The following is a 24,515-nucleotide window of genomic DNA, read 5'->3' as shown; positions in this document are numbered from 1 at the left end:
TTGGGTTATTGCTGTGCGAAATGGTAGAACTTGTATTCTGAGAGTACTTTGATGCCGTTGAGACCAGAACATTGTCAGAATAAATAAAGCATCCCAAAGGTTATGTCAATTCCAATGCGATGCAAATCACACCTTTTTTTAACTAAATTGAAATGACTCTCTCTCAAAAAAGTATTTCTGAAAAATGTAGTCACCAACCTGACTAAAACGTATTTTTATTCACATTTATCTGCAAATTCTGATCTATGAAGATATAAAGGAGTGATTTCGGCATTTTGATTTCTGTCAAACCAAGTTTTTTCAATATATGCTGAAAATTCTATTCTTTTCATGAGAGGGGACAGATGGCCTATCTATTAATCAGAGAAATGGGGCTACAATCAGTTGCTCTACCTTCTGTAGTATCTGTGGGGCCATATAGATAGTAATGAAAATGCACATTTGGGACACCTTGTTCAATTGTTTGCTCTGATTGAGTTCTTTATTTCAGCAAATTTTTTTCTCCTACAAAACCTGATATAGCAATGTAATATTTTTTTTAAATACTGTCTACTTAATATTTGAACTCGTTAAAAGTACATTCATTGATCATCGTGTTAATCGAGATCTGTCTTAAATAGCGTAGGTTTTTCGCCCACAATTGCAAATAAGCATTGCTTCCCTTGTTCATGGCTTACTCTTATCTTTAAAATATACACAAAATAAATATTGCATTGTAAAAACACACCTTACTGGTAACACACCAATAAAGTTAAGACAGGAAACGTGTTTATTGATGGCAAATTTTGTCTTCATCAAATTTTCAGATTCTGTCATCAAAACCTTAACCTGTATAACTGACTTTATGTTCAAAAAGAATTAGCTAAGAAAAGCTCCGTTAATGCAATCATTTGAATATGTTAATTCTAATAATCGAACCAATTAAATGTAACCCCAAAAAAGAAATGTACAGAGTTAACTAGAAAGCCAGAAATAGAAGTTCAATTAATTGCCTTTATTTTTATTTTTTAATGGTAAACATGGACTGATTTGGAATTTGAGATTGACTTGTTCAACTAAAAATGGAATTCAAATCGGTTTCATGAATGATAACTCCCTTCAACTTCATCTTCAACTTCATCCTAAATCTTGATGTCAGTGAGACATTTATGTACTGCACAATTTCTGGAACTCTGACGTCTTTTGGGAAGTCGTAGAATCAAGAACCATGAATTATTTACTAGTACCTATCTAGTGGACAAACGTCACAAAAAGATGAGAGGCCAAGTTGCTAGGATATTTGCCTCATTCTTGCAAAGAGATTGTCTCAAACTTTGTAATTGAATTCGGGTACACGACTACGTAGAAAGACTCCTTTAGGATAGAAATTGGACCAAAATAGATATTGCAACACTCTATAAAGGCATCAAAATTAAAATTACTAGATTGTGCCCTGCTGATCACAATATATACTGTAATATACTGTACATTGAACACATTCGAAGAAATATAGAAAATCAGATCATACTTTAACCATTGATAGCTTTCACATATTCCCTTAAAATTGGAATACTTTTAAAGGATCAGTTGTTGAGTTATGTCATTTTGAAAGGTTAAAAATCTCACCGAGTGTCCACAATTCAGGAATCGCGTAATAACAAAAATATATCAATGAAATCTTACAACAAGATTCCCCAGCTAACAAAGAATACAGTGAACCAATAGAAAAAATGCTTTTATCATTTTGTTGAATTGTGTTTAAAAGCAAATCATATCCATTTTCCATCGGAAATCTACTTATTCCCATCTAATTGATCCGCCTTGGCCGTACAGCAGAATTGTGTTTAAAAGCAAATCATATCCATTTTCCATCGGAAATCTACTTATTCCCATCTAATTGATCGTCCTGGCAGCCTGATTTCAAAGCGCACTCATACACATTGCCCATTTCATAACTTGGGAGGCTCGTGTCAGACTTCAGTGTCGTTATTAACAAAGCTGACAGGGGTTAAGATGTTGTGCTTAATATTATAGTTCTTAATGACGAAAGCAGGCTCCCTTTATTAACGAGCAAATGTTGGTCCAACGGAAAATCATCCATCTTGACTCGTTGACAAGAGCGATGGGAACAGCTCTATTCGGTACGTGGTGCATGGTCTATGTAGAGTGCGTTTTTATCAGGAAGCGCAGCCTCATTTGACTCGTTGAGAGAGGGACATTTGACATTTCATGCCTTTCAGTTTCATCGCTCTTGTGGTATTCATAACATGAATAACTTGAACCCTCCGGCATGATCAAAGTTAGAGTCCAGGTAGGACAATGTGGATACGAGTACGGGTCCATTACTTCACAACCTTGGAATAATGATAATTAGAGAGTAATTGATATTTTTTTTCAATTTTGACACTCGTAGTGTTAGTTAGGATCGGAGTGCTGAGCCTTGCCCTGCTTGCGAGGCCAGCCCATGTTCTCCGTCTTTGGGCGTGGTTTGAGTCCAAAAGTGTGTTTGAGAAAGGCTAGGAGACGAGAATTAAGCCTTAGCCTCTGTCTTTCACATGAGGTACGGTGGTAACCACGTCAGCTTATCCATTTTTTGGTCTGGTTATTTACGTAGGTCAGCGACCAGGATGTGTTTCAGAGGTGCATTTTGTAACGTAAATACTTTAAACTTTGTTATGCAATACAAACTAAGTGCATTCCTGCTGATTTATCTAAATATTGGAGACATGTCTTTGAGAAGTCAAAATCTTTATTATTGGCTACTTGGCCACTCAAGAGAATGAAAAGCATCGTCATCATTGACTCAATGAGAATATGATTCGAAGATGTCAAGATTTGAGCAGACTTGGTAACGAACCCAAATCAAAGTAACAAAAAAGTAGTCTGATAAGGAGTGATCGGAACAAAAAAGCTTCCCTCAATGTGTTTTAATTTGACTCTCCAAGCTCTAATCCAGTGTCGTTTCTCAAGGAGGAGGAAGCAACTGGCGATTGATATGATGTTTACATCACAATCCACATTCATTGACTTCCTCTCCCACCAAATTGTTCCAACCGTTGATAGTCCAAGGGTGACTTCAAACATATATTATTCTAAACCAATCAATGCACAATGGTTAAAATGCGTTATTAAGTTGTAACGGAAATACCCAAACACATATTGGCATTTTTCTTCTTGTTGCTTTATCTCAAAATAGCTCAAAATACTGTAAGATATCATGCATAACACTGGAAACTGTAGTTTTTTGAAAATATGTTTTTCAAATTTTCTTCGAATCATCACTAAATTTTTTTACTAGATGTAATTTTAAACTTCAAAATAGATTTTCTAAAATTTTCATATATAGAAGGTAATAAGAAATGGCACACAACATTGTAAGCTACTTGGAGATTATACAAGAAAAAAAAAAGCTTTTATTTTTGTGATTTTGAACGATATAACGGAGCACTTTGGAGTTGATGATCAAATAGATAATATCTTTATTTGTATTCAGGTCTCAACTACGTGCGCTCCTAATTTCAATAAAATAAGTTTGTGAAATGTATAATTTTCATTTGATTTCTATACGAGTAATTTTATAAGGGTAATTTTACCCACAGTTCGAATTACAAAAGGCTTTTTTATGATTTTGAGCGCTAGAAAAAATGCTTAGTTGCGTTGGGGTAATTTTTCTCGAAACATAGTTCACTTGCGCCTTTTTAACCACCGTGAATAGTTTCAGCCTATAGCCTAGGTAGTATTTGAGACCTGTCATTGAATAAATATATTTTGGGATAATAATGCAATCACACCAATATCTCATATTTGGTATTCGTTGCTTAAGAGACTCTAGAGAGTCGGAATTGTCATCAAGGGCCTGCCTATGATCATCTCTAATCGATGTCAAATCCTTTGTCGATTTCAAGTTTGTGAGGGAAATCAAACTGAATGGATCAATGAATTGAAGGAAACCGTAGTGACAGGCAGTATATGTAGTTTGTTTAAGGAGATTAGCAGCATCTTGTCCAGCCTCAGAATTAGAGGTCAGACGTTGCTAGTTCGATGGATGGAGAATGTCCTGAGTGCAGCCCCGCCGACTCCAACTTCGTGAAGGAACTCGTTTGAAGTCAGTGACACTTGTGACTTGGAAGTGCTCACATGGCTATTCCCATCGGCATCACCATCACTGACTTCTCATTCATTGATCGGCCCTCGTTTTCCACGTTTTTAAAGACTCTCTGTGTGATCAACTGACTCTCTTGATGTTCCTCATTTTCAGCCCAAAGAATGGCTAGCCAAAGAGAGTGATTCCAAGTGTGATAGTTCCTCCCAAAGAGCCCAGCCTCAAATCGGTGTCAGGGCCTGGAAAACAACAGTGAAAAATCCCCCGGCAACTAACCAATTCGAAATGAATTTCCTTCTCCAATTGAGACTGCTCATCTGGAAAAACCTAATCTTACGCAAACGGAGCTGGGTGAGTTATAGTCATCGATTGACCCTGACCTTACGATGAATGATTCATGAGGGGTGGGTTGAAGCTCTATCTTAAAAACTAAGCTGTCGTTAGCTTCTTTTCTCTAAAGATAAGTATATATTGCGGTACCAAAATAGACTTTCCACGTGGTGTTACGCAATGCAATGGAGGTCAAGCCCGGTTTATAGTTATGCGTAAATGCATGCTTTACATTGAAGTTGGATAAAATAATTTAATTTTAAGGTACCCTGGATACAAAATTGAGCTTTCTCCAACATTGAAGCTCATTTTGATCGTCAACCTTATTTCAATAAAAGTTTACAAGTGTTTTCAAAATGTCTGGTTCTTAAAGATGACAAATGAATGGACTTTATGGCAAATGAGGTTTCAAACCAAAAGTTCTAAATTAGAGCCTACTCCTACCATTTCATTCCATGGCATCGTGGGCGGGACATATTTATGACTCCGTGATAATGACGATTGATTATTTGCCTGCCAACGTTTTTGACTGGCTAGAAAACTAAAAACTTGATTCGCTGCTCCGTGAATTGGAAATTTCCAGATGAATAATGAATGAAGCATATTTTAGGTTCGATTGCTCATCGAAGTTCTCTGGCCGTTGTTCCTCTTTATGATCCTGGTTTTGGTTCGATTGAGAGGGTTGCGTAAATACCATCACCAATGTAAGGTTCCTCTTAACATGATCTTACTAAAAGTTACAGCATGAGCAATATGATGTATTTCAGGCTATTTCGACGAAAAGGCCATGCCCTCGGCAGGCCTCATGAGTTTCGCTCAAAGCTTTATATGCACTTTCAATAATACGTGTCATATGGAAAACCGGGATGAATACACTCAAGTCCAGACATACAATGACTCTTTGTAAGTAAAAGTAACTTCTGTATGTACTAATCCATAACATCAAATCATTCACCCAAGATTTAACTCCCATAATCTCTTGGATACAAAATCATATTTTAGTATTTCCGAGCTTGTCAGAGATGTGGAGGTGGCCTTGGAAAGAAATTTCGACGAGGAACGCGTCGTCGCAGTCAGCGAGATCATCAAGGACCTTTACACTATTCAGCAATTGGGTGTGAAAGTAGGAAACTCGTTCACGAACGGCGAAGGTGTTCCAGGTAAGACGTGTTCACAAAATAACAATTGGGGCCAATATCATGCATTGTATTCATGGCTTTACTTTGAACTATGCATTTCTTGAACAAATGAGCTTTCCTGAAAACAATATTGATCTTGTTTGTTTATTTGAACGGAGTTAGATGGCACCTCTCTCACTCGGCCTGCCATCTACAAATAATGGGTATCCCAATCAAAAAGCCCGCTTTGTCATCACAGCCGACATTAATTTGTACCCCACCCTCGGGAATGACCATTGATAAAAGCAACAACTCATGCTGTAATTATAATACCGCAATGAAGCTTGGACTCGCCTAACCCGGGATCGAACCAGGGATTGCGGATTGGAGAGCGATGGCTCTACCAATTTGCTATGACTGCTAGCCTACAATTTTGGTATTATTGATTCAAAATATCTTTCTTTTCTAATCATACCAGGATTTGGAATTGGTAAGCCCTCTAATTACAGTTTAGTTAGTGCAAAAATATTTTGGCTCAAATCTGCCATACCCCGTAAGTTTGGATTCCTTAAAAAATGCATTTGTTTACAATGATAGGCCTTACCGTGGATCAAGTGAGCCAGCTAATAAAGGACCCTAACGCGTTTCTATTTGGCTTACTTTCCTGGGCAAACGGCAAGAACATCACTCTTCAGCCCAAAGTCATCCAAGGCCTCATGGCGGCCACCTTGAGGCCTGAGAATGTATCACCCACAGAATTACTGAACATGGTTACTGATCCGAGGACCGCGATCTGCGATCCGGAACTCGTGAGCCGTTTCATCGACGCCAAGAACTTGACAAATGAGGAGGTTCGGGTAAGTTTTGAATTGGTAACAAATTCACTATGTCTGATGCAATTGGATGTCAACTTAAATTGAACTTATGTATGTCTACAACGACTGAGTCAAGTTGCTGAATCTGCAATTCCTTTTGTTTCCATCCAGGAGAGTCTAAGACCATTTTGCAATCTGAGTGTTGAAGATGCCTTGGAACTTTTGAATCTTGTTCAAGAGAACATTGATTGGACCCAGGTTCAAGATGAGGTAAGCTTTTTTTCCACACATGTTCGCTTTAGGTCTCTGGATTAGGACCAAAACTTAATTGACAATGCCTGTTTAGGTTGACGAATTTGCCATAGGCAATGCGAACGGACAACTTCATTTTAACGATTGGAAGCTCTTAATCCAAGTCAGTGAGGATGTTCGACGAGATTTACTTGAAAAAGAGTCGATTAAGAAGGTCATCGGGTGAGTCTTTATTTATTCCCAATGTGCTCCTTCATTGATAAAATAACTAGGATATCATCGCTCTCTGTTATAGAGATGTCTCCAACTTTATGAAGGAGCTCACTGATCAAATGACAATGGAAGTGAACAACGAAACCTTGAGCAATAACTCTCTTTTCACAAGAAACATCTCAGAGAGCGGCCGATTGGCCTTTGCAGCCTTTCAAAGGGTGGTTTGTGGACGGAACATGTCCTCGGACCAACTTTTCAGTGATGGTGGAGCGGCTACCAGGTGAGATTCAAGACCTGAAATAAATCAGTCAACCTCTAGTAGAAATGAGACAACATTCTTGGCGCAGGTTCGATCAGCTCCGTGATCAATTGAAGGAGAAGGATGAGGAAGTCTTCTATTTGTACGACAATTCCACCAGTAAGGAATGCAATGATTTCATGAAAACCATGGAAGAGAATCGCCTCACCGGGTTTTTATGGGACCAAATGAAACCGTTCATACGGGGCAAAATACTCTTCACTCCGGATACTCCAGCCACTCGTAAATTGATGTCCCTGGTCAATGCCACCTTCAGCCCCATCGAAGATGTCAGGAGAGTCACTCAAATGTGGATAGACACGTATTCCGATCGAGTCCGAGGGTTCTTCTTGGACAAGGAAAACCAAGAATTTCTCAAGGTAAGATTGTGTCTTCTGTTAGTAATGTCTTTTCACTACACCACGAATGGGTTTCTTAGGAACAATTTACCTCCGAGGAACCCGGAAGTCTTCTAGATCGGGTATTGAACAACAACATTACCATTGCTTTGAATCAAGAAGGTACGGCCGAGCTTGTGGATGCCGAGGAGTTGAAGTTTACCCTTCAAGAATACTTCTCCGGGAACTATTCGGACCGATGGGAAGAAACCTTTGACACGATTGACCGCGTCGCCCAAAATATCAGCACATACCTCTCCTGTTTCGATTTCAATAAATTTGTTGGATTCAATTCTGAGCACGAGTTGGAAAAAGAAGGCATCAATCTAATTGGGGACAACAAATTATGGGCCGGTATCGTTTTCCCCGATTTCCCCATCTCAACAGACTCGGAGAAGTTCCCGAAATTTATCAAGTACAAGATCCGTATGGATTCGGATAAAGTGGACACGACCAGATACATCGAAGATCGCCTAGCCAGACCAGGTCCTAGGAGACGTCCAGGAATTGATCTCAAATACCTCTACTTCGGGTTTGCTTACCTCCAAGACATGATGGAACACTCGATCATCTCAGTCCAAAGTGGCAGGAACAAATCTGAATTACCGGGGATCACGCTTCAACAGATGCCGTATCCTTGTTACATTGAAGACCGTTTCGTCATCGCCATTGCCCGAACTTTCCCTCTATTCATGACCTTGGCCTGGGTTTATTCCGCCTCCATGATCATCAAATCCATCGTCTATGAGAAGGAACAACGGCTGAAAGAAACTATGAGAGTCATGGGCTTGGGGAATGGAGTTCATTGGGTTTCTTGGTTCGTGGACAGCTTTCTCATCATGTGCTTCTCGGCTTGTCTTCTGACCTTGATACTCAAGGTGAGTCCATTTTAAAGCCTGTCCTCGACCAAGTTAAAATATTCTCTTTGATTACAGTATGGCGACATCTTGTCCAAGTCGGATCCGACCGTGATTTTGGCCTTCATGCTTTCCTACACCGTTTCAACCATTATGCTCTGCTTTTTCATCACAACTCTATTCTCAAGAGCGAATGTGGCCGCCGCAGCGGGAGGAATCATTTTTTTTTGCTTCTATCTCCCGTACTCATTTTTGGTGGTCTGGGAGGAGTTCCTCAATCCGAACTTCAAAATCGTCTCCGTGAGTTAAATCTCATCTCAGCGCTTGTCCTGTGATTAGGTCAAGACTAACGGAAAATCTGTTCTAGTGTTTGATCAGCAATATTGCCTTCGGCTTCGGATGTGCTTACTTCTCGCATTATGAGGAGTCTGGAATTGGCGCCCAATGGGACAATATCTGGACCAGCCCTCTCTTGGAGGACAAGTTCTCCATGGGTGGAGCCATGTTAATGCTACTTCTCGATTCGGTCATCTACGGCTTCATGACTTGGTATACCGAGGCCGTTTTCCCCGGTCAATATGGGGTGCCGAAACCATGGTACTTCTTTCTGACTAAAAGCTACTGGATAGAAGACGCCTAGAGTTCCTTGAATGATACCTCTTCGCTCAATGGGAGCTTGTCCGACACTGAACTGGGAGAAAACAGCAAAAATATCGAGGTCGAGCCTAAGCACTTGCCTTTGGGTGTGTCTGTCAAGCACTTGTCGAAAGTGTATTCCAATGGAAAGGTAGCAGTGGAGGACCTGAGCTTGAATTTCTACGAAGGTCAAATCACTTCATTCTTGGGACACAATGGCGCTGGCAAGACAACAACAATGTAAGACTTATAGTGGGTCGACAAAAAGGTCTTTCGAACCATTTTGAATGCCATCCTAGTCAGGGCTTTTACCGGGGTGCTTGAGCATTCGCGGAAAATTCATTATCCTTCAGGGTTCGTTGGTTCCAAACCATGGCTGTCTCATTTCAAGTGATCTGTGGCACTACGTAAATTAAATTTTACGGGCGCAATTACGGTCATTCCCCTGAGTTGAGGCATAAGCTAATAATGCGTTTGGACCGCCTCAATTACAGAACTAAAGCAGTTTCCAAATTGTGATCTGACCCCGGAACAAATAACTGAGATTCAATTTATTTTTCAGCTCCATCTTGACTGGACTGTTCCCTCCATCGGCTGGTTCGGCTTTCATCAATGGCATGGACATTAGAAAAGACATGGACTCCATTCGGAAATCCTTGGGCACTTGCCCGCAACACAATGTTCTCTTTGATCAGTGAGTTCTGCGACTTAAAGCCAAACAATTTTGAAACCTTAGTGAAAATTGTAATTGAATGCATTCTAGTTTGACAGTGTTTGAGCATCTTTGGTTCTATGCGAGAATCAAAGGGCGTGACCCCGAGGAGATTTACAAAGAAGCCGACAACATGATCAAGGACCTTGCTCTCCCACATAAACGGGATGAGCTTTCTATGAATTTATCGGGAGGAATGCAAAGGAAACTGAGCATTGCATCGGCTTTTGTAGGAGGATCCAAGTGAGAACGAGCAAATGCTGTAGGAGACTTTTCATATGAAATTAACCAAACAACCCTATCATAGAGTGGTCGTTCTGGATGAACCCACAGCGGGAGTGGATCCATATTCACGTCGGGCAATTTGGGACCTGCTGATCAAGTACAAGGAGAATCGGACAATCATCTTGACCACTCATTTCATGGACGAAGCTGATCTTTTGGGAGACCGAATTGCCATCATCAATAATGGAAAACTGATTTGTTTTGGATCGTCGTTGTTCCTTCGCGCCAAGTTCGGAAACGGCTATTACTTGACTTTGGTTCGAGACGACAGTATTGATGAAGAAGAAGAAGAGCGAGTGGAGCCTCTTTTAGAGCTCGAAGAGCCTGACGTAAGAAGGGTTTTTAGAATCGCTGATGTAGTCTTTTCAAAGTTTGCATTCTGGCCAACTTCGTTTTTGTTTTTTTCAGAGTGCAAGTCCCAATGCTAAAAATGGCGATCTTCTTATGATCGATAACGACGACGAGTATCCTCCTGCTGATGATCATGATAATGGTGGTGATGCAGATGATGGTACCGACGATGACACTGTCCAAATTCACGATCTCAATGAAGTTCGAATGCGTCGAAGACCTAATCCATCTTCAGGATCAGAGAGTATTGAAAACGACATTATCATAGACGACGAAGGCGTTTCAGACATTCATCGTGTCAATGGAATCATCATCAATCCGTCCAAGGCCAATGAATACGCCTTGAACTACCCTCACACAAAATTTATCCAGAAATGGGTGCCCAACGCTCGACTATTGGAGCAGATAGGTTCGGAGATCATCTACATCCTGCCAACAAACGACCCGCGTGTTGTTAAGAAATTTGACCGACTTTTTACTGAACTGGATCGGTACATGCCAAAGTTAAAAATCAAGAGTTATGGTCTATCAGATACAACTCTTGAAGAGGTTGAGACATTTTATCCAGAGAAAGCTAAGATTACTCTATGTTTAAGAGGGTGTCTCTTACTTTGTAGATCTTCCTGAAAGTGGCCAGTAATGGGAATGATGGAGAAATTGTCAGACATTTGGACGAAAACTCCACCGATGTTGGAATGGTAGCCAACCGCGTGCGGTCGGCGTCGGAAAGTTCGGGAATTCGACACTTTTTTAGCAACAAAAAGAAGCAACACGCCGCCATTGCAGATGATGGAACCAACCAGGTGACAAGTCCGAGTAAGTATCTGAAAAGCCTGGGTCCACCTACTCGATCGACACGTTCATCAATTGCACTCTTATATTGATATTTCCAGCAGTTTCTAAAAATTCCAAAGTGACACTCAATGGCGTGTGTAAGTGCGAATGATTTAAACAGTAGTAGCGCTGGTGCTGGATATGTATGCAGACTTGATGTCCTCTTGTAGTTTCAAAGAACCGTTAAAGTCTAATGCTTCGATCCTAACTTTTCTATTGCCTTATGCTTTTGTTCCACATTTAGATGCCAATCCGATCTATCAGATGTCTCACTTATTCTGTAAAAGTAACGGTAATGCGGAATGCTCAAACATTTGGGGGACCAAAGTGGGAACTTACGATCCAGATGGTAAAATCTTCTCTTCGTGTTATGTCGTTCATTTGATTCATGCTCTAAACGACACTGCACTCTGCACTTTTCGTCATGCTGAAAGATCTCTTTGGTTTAGTTCTTACTCAATTTGTCACTTGTATTATGTAGTTCGTAGTCTTGTACTGACTGAAAGGTGATATTCACCCGTGGCACTCACTCACTATCACTGTTTTTAAACGTCGACTCTCTTTTCATCACGGTTAACTCCTCTCCTCCCGTGAAGTAAATAAATTTGTCTCGATGTTTCTCATTGGATGTATATCAATGTTTTCCTCTAGATGAAGCAGTTTCTCAAGCTGACGAACCCCGGATTGATTCCGCACCCAAACCAAAAATGCAAAACCCCGTGAAACCTCCTGAGAATGAAGGACCCACCTCTCTCTTTTGGAAACACATCAAGGCTTTGGAAATTAAGAGATTCCATCACTCCAAGCGAAACAAGAAAGGCATGCTTTGCGAGGTTAGAACAAAAAACAAAGAAGATTGCTTGTCGATGTCAGTGTGACCATAATTTCATTGTTTACGCGCATTCGTCTGCAGGTAATCCTACCGGCCGCTTTTGTGTGCCTGGCCATGCTCTTCACATTGATTTTGCCGCCTCTAGAAGAACAAAAGCCCTTGGAGATCCATCCTTGGATCTATCCATCATCCGGTGAATACTCTTTGCAAACATTCTATTCAAACTCGCATCCCAAGGGCGATTGGCCACGACGGTACGAAGAGCAGTTGTTATCCAGAACGGGCATGGGGATCAAATGCGTTGCTACTAACGATATGGAAAGCTTTGAAGACACCCCTTGCGCAGGATCTCGTCCCGATTTGACCAACTTCACCTATGCTCCTGGTGCACTAGAGAATATGGACATTAAAGCATGTTCTTGCGACATCGGAACCCAACAATGTCCAGCAGATGCGTCCGGAATTCCTCCGCCGTCAGTGGTCATGCCTTCCTTTGACGTTCTACTTAATTTAACGGGAAGAAATATTAGCGATTTTCTCATGAAAACTCGAGTTCAGTCATACAAGCGGCGTTATGGAGGCCTTGAATTTGGGGTAAGGAACCCACTTGTTAACCGGAACATTACTCAACTCGAAGAGATCACCGATAGATGGCTTGCTGTAAGTGTCCATATTCGTTGATACGGCGTTCACACTGAAAATCCTGACTCGCTCTGTAACGTTCATTCAAGGCCACGAATAATGGACAGTCGAGGCTGAATCCGACGGTTCGTGATGTCATATTTGGCAACCTCGAAGACACGGCCTTGAGTTCAAGCCAGTTCGACAATGTCCGGATTTGGTTCAACAACAAGGGATGGGCTGCATCTGTGGCATATATGAATTCGGCAAACAACATCATCTTAAGGTAAGGATTGTATTTCATGATAAATAATGAGACAAATAATCGTAAAAATATAAGGATTTCATTCTCAAACGAGTGTAAGCTAACACAAGAATCATGCAGTCACACATTCTTGCCAGTTTTCTTCAGTGCCCGTAAAGCACATTTAGCGGCCGTGCATTTGGCAATTCTATAATTTCGTCCAATGCCCTTGAAAACGCCCTTTCCAAAAACATCCACGGTGACGCGCACTCGACGACCATCGGATAACTTCTCCGGTTTTCCGAATTTTGCGGTTTCTGGTTCAAGTTCGAGTAGTTCTCGAATTGGCGATTTCGGGATGTGTGTACTGAATCGCTTGATTTCGTCGCCCATCATGCGAAAATACACTTTCCACACCGTGTCGAGGCTAAATCCACTGTCTAAATAGATGGCTCCAGCAATGGACTCGAAAACATCACCGAGAGCTTTGGGTACTTCTACGTCTTCAACCTCACCCAAGGATCCGTCTTCTCGCCAGAAACCGGATCCTGCAGATAAACCATCACCTCCGAGGTAAAAGTCATCTGCGATTTGAAACTCATTTTCCTCTTGAATTTTGACAAATCGATGGCAGATGGTCTGAAGTCCCGGTGAGAGATGCAATAGGAACTTATGGAAATTGTGTTTCACAGCCAAGGTGGCAAAAATGGTATTGTTGACCAAAGCTGAGCGAAGATCTGTTAATGCCCCTGGTGAATGCTTCTGAGGGTCTTCATAAAGATGTCGGGTAATCAAATAATCGAGAACGGCATCTCCCAGGAACTCAAGACGTTGATAGCAGTCCGTGAATCGGTTTGGGTAGTAAGACGTGTGAGTGAAGGCCTGAAGGAGGTAACCTTTGTCTCTGAATACGTAACCAACATTCTTCTCAAATTGATCGAACCCTCGGAGGAAGTGATCCAAATGGCGTTCAGCCTCAGGAAGGTTTGATCGGTAAGAAAGAAGTTGACCAACGTTTTCATTGATTTTGATGTCCATGCCAAGCCAAGACATGAAGTTCAATGCTCCTTTTTTGCCACCAGATATTAGATAAGCTCCTATTAAAGCTTCAACGCAATCCGCAATACTCTTGTCTGGAATGCTCTGTTGCGTGAGGAGGTTGTAAGGAACAAACGATCTCAAGTCTTCGGGTTTGCTTGAGGGCTTCGTTTCTGGAGGGTCACCCTCGTTGCTATTTTCCACCAGATCTCGAGTTCGTTCTTTGATAATGGCATAGATGTCTGCATCAGATTTGAGCTTGGACACATCTGGGAGATTGGCACTATTCCACTGGCTGCTTGGTATACCCGACTCGATAAGTGCTTTCTCCAAGTCCTTGGGTACGTAGTATCCCGGGGGCAGCCAATTATCATGAGGCTCGAATTTGGTGGCAATCATGCACTCACCTAAGCCTTTATCACGACCAAGTCTGTATAAGTAGAAGTTGCTCACTTGTTTGGACCTCAAATGGCTCAATCGGCCCTCAGGTGTGTCAGGGTAAGCCAAATAAAGAGCTGAGGTCACGGCGTACTTCAAGAAAGAATCTCCGATGGTTTCCAGCCGTTCCAGATTGATGGCATCATTGGCATTGGACATGGTCAAGGCTTGCAATATCAGACTTGGGGGTGGACCAGGATGCGTGTCTAGGCTTGGTTGATTGTCAAAGCTGAAACCAAGGGGTCTATCACTCTCCCATGGAATCAGTCCAGGTTTCAAGATCACTAAAGGTTCCTCTACAACACTGGGCACCTTGGTTTGCAGGAGTTTTGTTTCGATCGCTTTCGAGAGCCTGATGAGCACTGCAGGATTTTCGGCTGGAGTAACGTTCTCTGTACTTACGAGAGAGTCTTCTTCCTCTTTGTCCGCCTTATCTAATCCCAAATTAATGGACATATCCACTTTGGTGAGCTCCACGGTCTGACTTGAGACTCGGGTACACGGCTCAGCTTCTTCGTTCCATATCCATGGTTCCAAGGACACTAATTCTTTCTCTTCCAATCTGAACTTGTCCAGAATGTCCCTTCGTTTCTTTTCTTCAGCTGCATCCTCAATGGCTTCAGCCAAATTGTTTCCACGGAACTCGATTTTGACATTCCCATCTTCTTCGGTGACATAGTTTTTATTCTCCCCAAAGTCTTCATCATCCGTGTCAGAGCAAGAAAGCCCATCCGAATCATCCATTAGGCCCGGGATGTTGATGTTGGGGTTTGAGAAGAATGTCGGCGAGCCCACGCGAAAATGCCGTTGCTCGATCCCCGTCCCCCAATCTTTGCCACCAGTGGATGTGAAACTCGGAAAAATGTCATTGCTTAAGAAAGTCAGATTGTCTGGAAGAGCTTCGGTTGGGTCGAAGATGTCACTTAAGCTGTCTTCATCATCACTTTGAACCTGTCCTTTGCTCTTGGTTTTGGACTGCTGGCCCTTTTGAGCCATCTCTTCTCTCAGATTCTTGGCTGCCATTTCGTTGGACCATGTTCCAATCTCGAGCGACTTTTGTTTTAGTTTTTGATCCTCTTCGATTAATTTGGAAAGTAAAACATCATTGAGCTTGCCCAGATTATCCCCAGGGCCGTCCTCGCCCTCCTCATCGTCGTCAAATATTTCGGTTATGTCGGCTCTGTTTTCGTTATTGATTGAGGATTTTCTAACCCTCTCCTTAATTTTTTTGACCTTAATATTGGTGAATATCGTTTGATCAAGGGGTCCACTCTTCATCACATCTGCCAATGTCCATCCAAAGTCCAAAGGCTCCCATCGGAACTTTGGTTCCAATTCAGCCTTGCCAAGTTTGGTGTCCACGCAGATTTTTGCTCTTAGAGAATCGGCATTGAGAAGCGAGTTCAAACGGTAAAAAATGCAGGGCAAGGCAACCATCTGTCTCCACAAGGATGCTCGGAATGGATGAATGGAACAAAGCTCTGGAACAAGAATCTGTTTTTGTTCCAAATTATCCCTCTTGTTTCGTTTCGTTTCTTCGCTGCTCGTCGGTAAGGCAATACCTTTGCGATTCACGTATCTGGGAGTCAGAAAGTTCAGTCTAGCTGAGGTGTGATCCACATCTAAAAGCGGCTGATCGGGATTGCTAATGGCAATGTGATACTTGCTTTTGTAGTACTTTTCAAAGGTCTCAAAACCCTGTCCAGGAAAGTCAGACTGAGGGCTTAAATGCGAACATATTTCGGCCACGTAGAAGTATTGCGGTTGATCTTGATTGCGATACCAAGGCATGACAACAGCATCAGTGAAGTCGTTGGCACCAAACTCGAACTTTTCCCCCTTCTCGGTGTCGTACTTTTGAGGCTCAGCCTTGGTGGAACAGAACTCTTTGATGACGTCAAGAAACTTCCAATCCACATTTTTGGTAACCATCCCCTCTGAGGTTTGCTTTTTGAGCGGAACGATGAGAATATTGGACTCTGCTCTTTCCAAATCAAAGGCCATCGGATACTTTTCCAATCGGAGCACTTTCGAAAACGTAAAATGATGAAACGTATCCAAAAGATCTCTTTGATTCTCATCAATTTTGAAGTCCTTCTCCACCAAAGAGAGAGTGACAATGACCTCTCCAGATCTAGTGTAGATTGGAAATGGACAGGTTGGAGGAAGGATCTTGCTGCTGAAGAAGCCAAAGCTTTGCATGGCTCGCTCAGGAGAGAACAGTTTCCTGCCTCGAGTGTTCTGATCTTCTGGAATGGGACATTGGAGAACGAGATCTAGCGAGTACAAATGGCTAGTTTCGGAGGCACTTGTCAAAGTCAAAGATGGTGAGGTGGTCTTGTAATAGTAGTGGCGTTGCTTTTGAGGCCCCGGACGATTGCCCGGTTGGGGAGCCAAACTCTGCAGGTTTTGGTATTGCTTCAGAAGAACATCCTTTCCTGTGGGGAAGAGATTCTCGTCCAGCTCTTGAGACTTATATAGCATTTGGCACGCCTTCAAGGCTGCAGAATTCAAAGCTAGATTTGGATTGGGCATCAGTGTGCCATAGACTGGCTCTCGAATGGGACTGTTTATCGGCAGAAGGAGTCCTGTGAGAAACATATCGTCTTGTGAGGTGGTGTAACTGATTGGAGTGAGTCTTGTGAATGTGTCACTGGGTAACTTTGCGCAAAAGCGGTTCAAGCACCATAGGGCCTTTTGCAATTTGAGCTCAGTGGCAGAAGTTTTCAAACTGTCGTTTTGGGATCCAAATGAGCCAATGGATGCTGCCTCAACTTGATAGAACAAAGAGCGAGATGTGAGATCTTTTTCAGTGGTTTCGTACAAATCCAATTTTTTGAGCGATTGCTCGGATTCGTGACAAGAGGACAAGATTAAAAACAAGGACTCGGGATATTTGGCCTTGATTTTACAATGAATATAATCTTTGAGTTTCTCAGGCAGCGAGTCGAACAAGACCACCAAGTTACATCTCACTTTATCAACGCCCAGTTCCAATGAATCACTCGAGAGTAAAAGGTTGGCTTCTTTCAACCTAAACTTCTTGAGAGCATCTTCTTCGCGTTTCTTCACTTGCTCTAAGGGCGTGACTTCCATCATACATTCTTCAGACCCGTCTCCTAGCACATACTGAGGCAGAATGAATGCATATTTTTCTTCGGATCTGGCCAGAGCTTTTAAATAGTGGTAGACCACCTTGGTTTGAAAGTGACTCTTGAAAAACACCATTCCGTGTAGAAGCCGGGGATCGTTTCCTTTGGCACCTTTGCCCATGACGCGTGGAGGATCATCTTGGTTAGGCTGGTATTGGAGTAAGATTTCCACCAACCTTAGCACTTTGGGTTTGATGCATCGCTGCAGTTTCTCGTCCTCCTCCATTCCCGCCAATGCTAGACCACAAATCTGTCGTAACTGAAGCATCTCACTGTAGACTATGCTAAGGAGAAGATATTGCCGTTCATATTTTTCCATGGTCTTGAGCTTATCCACCTTGATGGCCATGATAATGGCTGCCCTCTCAGCTGCCCATAAACCCAGTTCTTTGACCACCGCTTGGTAATCAAGAACAAGTTGAATTGGAATCAGGGTTGGATCAGGCATCTCCTCAATGAGATCGGCAAACTCTTCTCCATAGATTTCGATCAGGGAGTGGCGATGATGTCCCAGAAAAGCCAAAAGGTCGTCAGTTCGGGCTAAGATCGTTTTTTCGAGATTCTCCATGACTTCCGGCGTGTCCTTGGGCGTATCATATTCCACCAAGCCGAGTTTGGGTCGGATGATTGAACGTAATAATGAGAGCTGCTCACTCACTGCTTCTACACGACCCGGATAGACCCGCTGGAGGGCTTGAATTTCAGTCTGATAATGGGTCAAAGACCCTTGGGCTTCCAAAGGATTCCCACACAAACTGACAATTCGAGGTTGATGATGTGAAGTCTGGGCGTTGGCTGTGATGAGTCGAATATCTTCATTGTCCACTAGTAGATGAGCATTGTCAATCACTAACAAGGCCCATAAACCTATTTGATCCTTGGTCAAGGCCAATTTCAAGGCTTCGGGTGTGGCTAAGAGCACCCCCTCCTTCCATTTTTGCCCCGGTTTGGGTTCGTCCACGTCAATCTCGGCAATGGTCGAGTAACTGACCCGACGAAGGTACTCCGCCCACAAGCTCATTTGAGATTCTCTCCTGACTACAAACACAGCCACGCCCATTCTTCCCAATCCCACTTCTCTGACTAAGGCCGGCAAAATGAAGGTCTTCATGTGAGCGTGACTCAAGAGCAGGATCATATCATCGGCAACACCCACTCGAACGGCCTCCACTCCCGGTTCCAGGGGCGTGGTCGTGTCATGAGGCACGCCCTCCCAAGGCCACATAGCTGGAGCCACACTCTCGTAAAATGAAGAGGTGGTCGAAGAAGACATTTTAGGAGCAAAGTTAACGGCCAAAAAGGACTTAATCCTTTGTCAATTTCATGTCTCAAGTTGTCCAAAATATGGATTTAATTTATTTCACAAGTAATAATGCTCTGAAGTCTGAAAACTCACTTTTAGGCTTCACAAGGAATGTTTACATTTTGTATATAGTTTCAAGGGTGGCGGATTTGATGGCTGACTTACAGGTTGCGCTTGCAGGGTGACGACAATGTTATACATATTTGTTTTGTTCTTGCTGTTACAGAGCGAGTATCGCGGCTCAACAGGATAATTTGGACGACATGAGCTTTGATATGGAGTACAAGGATGCCTCCAAGTATGGCATGGCCGTTATCAATCATCCGATGAATTTCACCAAGGAGCAACTGGACACGGAGATCATTCGTCAGATTGGCATCTCTCTTCTGCATGCCATTTGTGTGATCTTTGCCATGAGTTTCGTGCCCGCCTCGTTCGTGATCTTTCACATCGACGAGCGGGTGACCAAGGTGAAGCATTTGCAATTCGTGTCTGGAGTCCAGCCCATTACCTATTGGATATCTGCATTTCTGTGGGACATTGCCATGTTCATCTTCTCGGCATGCTTGTGTGTCTTGATCTTCCTGGCTTTCGACGCTCAAGCTTATGTATCTGAAGACAACTTCCCGTCCTTGCTGATCCTCATGTTCCTCTACGGGTCAGTATGATTGCTGATGAATTGCTTTCCTTGAATGGAGCCTTTATTAAACTTGATTTATTATCTAATCGGGCTCCTTCAAATCCATCGCCTTACAGATTCTCTTCAATACCTTTGATGTATCCAGCCAGTTTCCTTTTCTCTGTGCCGAGCTCGGCCTTTGTGACCTTATCGTGCACGAACCTATTCATCGGCATTATCACGACCGTGACCACCTTTGTATTGGAGAATTTCGAGGACGACGAACTGAAATACATTGGCTCGATCCTCCGCGAGGTGTTCCTCATCTTTCCCCATTATTGTCTGGGTCGAGGCCTCATGGACATGGCCACCGAGATGAATATCAACCTGATTGTCCAGAAGTTCGGTAAGGCCACACGATAGATTATCAGAGCATGGAAGCTTTATTGAGCGGTATTCTGAAAACGCACGCATAACTAACTACACTGGACTACACGTGGGCTTTTATGTGGCTCCGTTTCAGGATACATATCTGTGCGGAACAGGTTCTCGTGGAGCTTCTTGGGTAAATACATGATCTCGATGACCTTGCAAGGGACTCTCTTCTTTGCTTTGACCTTGTTCATCGAGTACAAGCTTTGGACTTGGCGACCGAATTTCTGGCAAAAACAAACGGAAACAGATGAATTCGACGAATTTGACGAAGACGAAGATGTTATTCGAGAACGGAGCAGGGTGCGTTTTTAGAATTTTGACCTCCAATCAGCTTCCCACCCACCCCACCCTTCTCCCCTTTGAGATATGAAATATACATTATTTTTTTTTGCTTTATGGCCATCAGGTTTTAAGCAAGAACAATCCCAATGATATGCTGGCCGTGAAGTCGTTGCTAAAACGTTATAGCAAAACTGGAAAACCGGCAGTGAACCGATTGACCTTTGGTGTTCGACGAGGCGAATGCTTCGGTCTCCTTGGTGTGAATGGCGCCGGAAAGACCACCACATTTAAAATGCTCACCGGTGAGTGGATAATTTATGATGTTCTCCAGCACCTTCCCTCAGCATTACCTACCCTCCTGTGTACTTAATTACTTTCCCATATGTTCCCATCCTCGCTTATTCACTCATTTACTCATCGACGGAAATTGTGCGCAGGTGATACCGAAGCGAATGGCGGCGATGCTCTAGTCAATGGAAACAGCATCCTGACCCAGTTGCAGAAAGTCCGGAAGAGCTTGGGCTACTGCCCTCAATTTGACGCCCTCAACCCTTTGCTGACCGGGCGGGAACATTTGCGATTATACGCCAGATTACGAGGATTAGACGAGGACTCCGTCAAGAAGGTGAGGAATGAGGAGAGATCCAGCCAAATTAGGCCTTCTATGGCCAAGCCCATTGGTTGAATCTGGTTTATACATATATTTATGACAAGGATATGGCAATTCCATGCTTGATTTTCTTCAAGGTGTTCTCGTCATTCGGAAGAGAACAGAAGCCACAAAGAACTGTCCTATTTTTCTTTAGTGAAGTTATTTCGTATCTTAGGGAGTGAGACCTCCCACAATTCTTAACTTTGAGGTGGTAACACAGAATGAGTCGGAGTGTGTACTAGCAAGGTAGACAGAAAGTGAAAGCCATGTTTTTTTCTGTCTTTTTCTGCAAATTAAAAAAATTGCATCAAAATAGTATGATTTTTCCCGCTCAAATGATTCTTCTGAAGCATACAAACGTGCAAAACTGAGCTCTTAGTTTTTTAAAGTTTGACTTTTATTGCTAAAGATTAATGAATGGCTTTCGGTTGTATATTTTTGAGGAAGGGGAGAGTTCAAACACCACGAGGATCATATTCCTTTCATATAAGTTTGAATAACTTTTATGAATTGCCTGAGGGAAATACTTCCCCCTCCCCTTCCTTGTGCTCCCCTTTATTCTTACTTTTTCTGCTCCTCTATGGTTTCATCACACACCTCTATTTTAATCGTGTGTATTGTCGGTGCTGTACATAGACGCCTTGTGACTCGGCTGTCAAGAAAACTTCCTTTGACAACTAGAATTTGAAGTTTCCGTTCCTGTTTGAGAAACTTTTGAAAATTAATGTTAGGCGGCAGGTTCATTTTTTACGTGATTCATGACTAATTCTTTGTACTAGTGAAACAGGACTGAGTGCTCCATGAACGAGATGGCGAACTGTAATGTATTATGTATTTGATTTGGGGTGGACAGGACATTTTCATTAATAAGCGCGAATACTTCCGGTTTGCAATTTGATTGGTGTTTACCATGAACTTGTCAGAGTTCAAGCTTGGATAATGTCATAACGTAACAACTGCCATCATCATCGTCATCATCATCATCATCATCATCATCACATAGTCATCGTCATATTTTTGGATTGTGAGGGAGGCCATTCTATATCTAGACAGTTCCTTTTGATTGGTTTGCCAATGGTTGGCCGAGGTCTCTCAATCGGTTATATTTATTCTAGTGTGCCAAAAGACGAGGGATTCGCAATCGATGCGACACCAATTGGCCCTTCCATTGCGTTTTCCTCCCCCATTTCCACTTTTGATGTACGAAAAATTAGCCCTGAGCTCTCCACGAGGAATAACATCGAAATATCGATCCAACAGCAAAGCATTGATCTCAAGCACAGACTTGCTTTTCTAATTAGAATCATACGCCCCTTGATCTGTTTTGATGGCGCACTATGGAGCATCTTTCAAATAGAAAAGATTAAAGACTCAAGTTGCAAGCTAAGGAATATAACATACTCCATTGGACAATCAATAGGGATAACTCATAAATGAAAAATAGCAAGAAATTAGCAATTATTAGTCTTCCATGTTGATTTGATGTTCCTCTGCAACATCTAATGTATGCGATGTTAGTGGACCAAGCATCCCTTCAATGCTCTCATTCTCAGGACTCGCTCGTTCTCTCGCTCTGGTCTAATTCCGCATTATCTTTTTGTTTCTTCATCTTTGCTTCCTTGTTTATATTTTTAGGTTGCAGATTGGGGCCTTAAGAAACTGGGTCTTGTCGCTTACTCTGATCGATGCGCTGGAACCTATTCGGGAGGAAACAAGCGCAAGCTATCGACAGCCATCGCTCTTGTGGGAAATCCATCCATTGTCTTCTTGGTAAGCGAACTAACAACACACAAAATTACGCCAATGGCGGAACGTTGGAACGCCTGCCTAGCTTTCTGGTGGCTGGAATAGAAACGGTTCCAAGCAGCCAGAACCATTCCATGTCGTACGAGAATGAATGGGATCCCCAAAGATACGAGCTTGACCTTCAGAACTGTGGTGCACATACAAGTGAGAGTGGTCAACTTTCAACTTGCTGTCGTTCATTTGATCTAACCATTAGATGCGATTTGTCTTTTGATGGTTTATTCGTAAAGTTCCGGCTGAGAATGCCAATCTAGAAGCGTATACCATTGTACCACGCTTAGACCACTGAAGGTCATTATTGGAAATCAATTCAAGGAAATGAAAAAAACGGTAATGGTGTCTCTGCATGTAACATTGAATCGCTCAGTTCCTATATAGACGGTATGTGCCCAAACTTTAAGCCACTGATATGTGTTCCGCTCAGAATCGGTCCATCTGGTATTAGGAAATTAAGCGAAGAGCGGCCTGAATAGAGAACGAAGTTCCCTACAATCATAGAACTGTAATTGTACGTGCCATGGAACAGTCTTGATTTCCCAAGGCCCGTTGAGCATCTACTGGTCGTACAACTTCAAGGAGGTGGAGTCACTCAAGGCAAGTCGAGTCAGGTTCCACCATTCTCTGTCGAAGCCAAAGAATGGGAAAGAAATGAAAAGGCCCCATTGTTGTTATGCCGAAGAAGCTAGGAGCTCAAGACCAAGAAGCATTATCTTTCTCATGATAGATATGGTCAGGTTACTGGGTCCAAAAAAGCTAGAATGCAGCGAATACCCCTGCGTCCATCGAAGAGTGTAAAGAAAATCAGATGCAGCTACGATTTGTTGCTGTCGCCGAGAATCTTTTGCTCGAGGAAAGTTGCCCTCTGGTCTAGACAGTTCCATTTGTACGTCTGAGCTTGCTAGCTTTTACGGCCTGGAGCAAATAACGGATCTACTGGCAATAAAAATTCCTTTCCCTCGTCATAAATTATTCAATCCCAACCACCATCCTCATGCTGACATCCTTGTTCCCTTTCCCTGTATTATGATAGGACGAACCCACCACAGGAATGGATCCTGGCGCCCGAAGGTTCTTATGGAACACCATCTTGGAAATGATCCGTGGTGGCCAATCGGTGGTGCTCACATCGCATTCTATGGAAGAATGCGAAGCTCTCTGCACTCGGTTGGGAATCATGGTGAATGGTCAATTCCAATGTCTGGGATCAGCTCAGCACCTCAAGAACCGCTTTGGATCAGGCTACACATTAACCTTGCGAAGTAACGGCGAGGCCGAGGCCATTCCTACCTTGAAGGAGCTCGTGTCCAAGACGTTCCCATTGGCTGAACTCAAAGAGGAGCACTATAATCAGTTGCAATACCAACTACCTCTTAAACACACAAAACTGCCCCTGGTGTTTCGAGAGATGGAAAAGGCCAAGGCCAGTTCTAAAGAGTCCCTCTTGGAGGACTACTCGATCACACAAACAACTTTAGACGAGGTAAGGAAAGATTGGCAGAGGAGCTCTTGCTGGTTCTTACTTGAGTCTTCTCCGAAACTCATCATGACGCTTCCTATTGCAGGTTTTCATTCGTTTCGCTAGTAAGCAGACCGAAATGGTGGAAGACATTGCTGCCAATGAGGCCCTTCATGAAGAATCTCATCCGAGTGAATTGAAAGTCTAACTCTGTTAACCCATTCTGAAAACTATGAACGTAACGAAGAACTAGCAAACATAGGGAAAGTTGTGGGCAAACACTTCAAAGTCAAACAATAGTTGGTAAATTGTTGTCAGAGTTGAATGAATGAATGCATACAGAAAGTTTACTTCAATCGTTTTTTCGTCCCTTGTCAAAAATTCCCGTGAATCTCAATTATGACCCACATCAATACAAATAAATGTATATTTCTGAGCACTTACCTTACCAACAGTT

The 24,515-nt window shown here is 42.7% G+C and overlaps 3 protein-coding genes across 3 annotated transcripts in view; 1 reads left to right on the top strand and 2 right to left on the bottom strand.

The window, feature by feature from the left end:
- The window catches only part of LOC131877797 (uncharacterized), a 77,348-nt gene extending 69,264 nt beyond the window's left edge, over positions 1-8,084 (bottom strand). Inside the window, exon 1 of the mRNA XM_059223586.1 lies at positions 8,048-8,084. The gene's annotated coding sequence lies outside the window, so the exon portion shown is untranslated. The remainder of the gene's footprint in view (positions 1-8,047) is intronic.
- Positions 4,181-24,482, top strand: LOC131877794 (phospholipid-transporting ATPase ABCA1-like). Its single transcript, XM_059223581.1, is given in 31 exon segments — positions 4,181-4,432; positions 5,022-5,115; positions 5,179-5,314; positions 5,414-5,571; positions 6,008-6,019; positions 6,127-6,386; positions 6,516-6,614; positions 6,691-6,818; positions 6,892-7,089; positions 7,157-7,487; positions 7,547-8,383; positions 8,441-8,662; positions 8,730-9,238; positions 9,561-9,692; positions 9,762-9,953; positions 10,018-10,324; positions 10,404-10,895; positions 10,964-11,162; positions 11,240-11,278; positions 11,425-11,529; positions 11,832-12,013; positions 12,094-12,672; positions 12,744-12,919; positions 19,035-19,466; positions 19,565-19,833; positions 19,951-20,162; positions 20,269-20,446; positions 20,582-20,769; positions 22,432-22,566; positions 23,633-24,082; positions 24,165-24,482. Coding segments are annotated over 31 exon segments (7,419 nt in total). The 5' UTR covers positions 4,181-4,366; the 3' UTR covers positions 24,267-24,482.
- LOC131877795 (endoribonuclease Dcr-1-like) lies at positions 12,915-18,949 on the bottom strand. Its single transcript, XM_059223582.1, has one exon. It carries the CDS (start codon positions 18,776-18,778, stop codon positions 13,019-13,021), a length of 5,760 nt encoding a protein of 1,919 aa, XP_059079565.1. The 5' UTR covers positions 18,779-18,949; the 3' UTR covers positions 12,915-13,018.
- Positions 24,483-24,515: the final 33 nt, after the last annotated feature.

Source organism: Tigriopus californicus, chromosome 3 (genome assembly GCF_007210705.1).
Source record: "Tigriopus californicus strain San Diego chromosome 3, Tcal_SD_v2.1, whole genome shotgun sequence".
Taxonomy (NCBI): domain Eukaryota; kingdom Metazoa; phylum Arthropoda; class Copepoda; order Harpacticoida; family Harpacticidae; genus Tigriopus; species Tigriopus californicus.
Note: the sequence above shows the minus strand (reverse complement) of the source record. Positions and strands in the feature narration are given on the sequence as shown.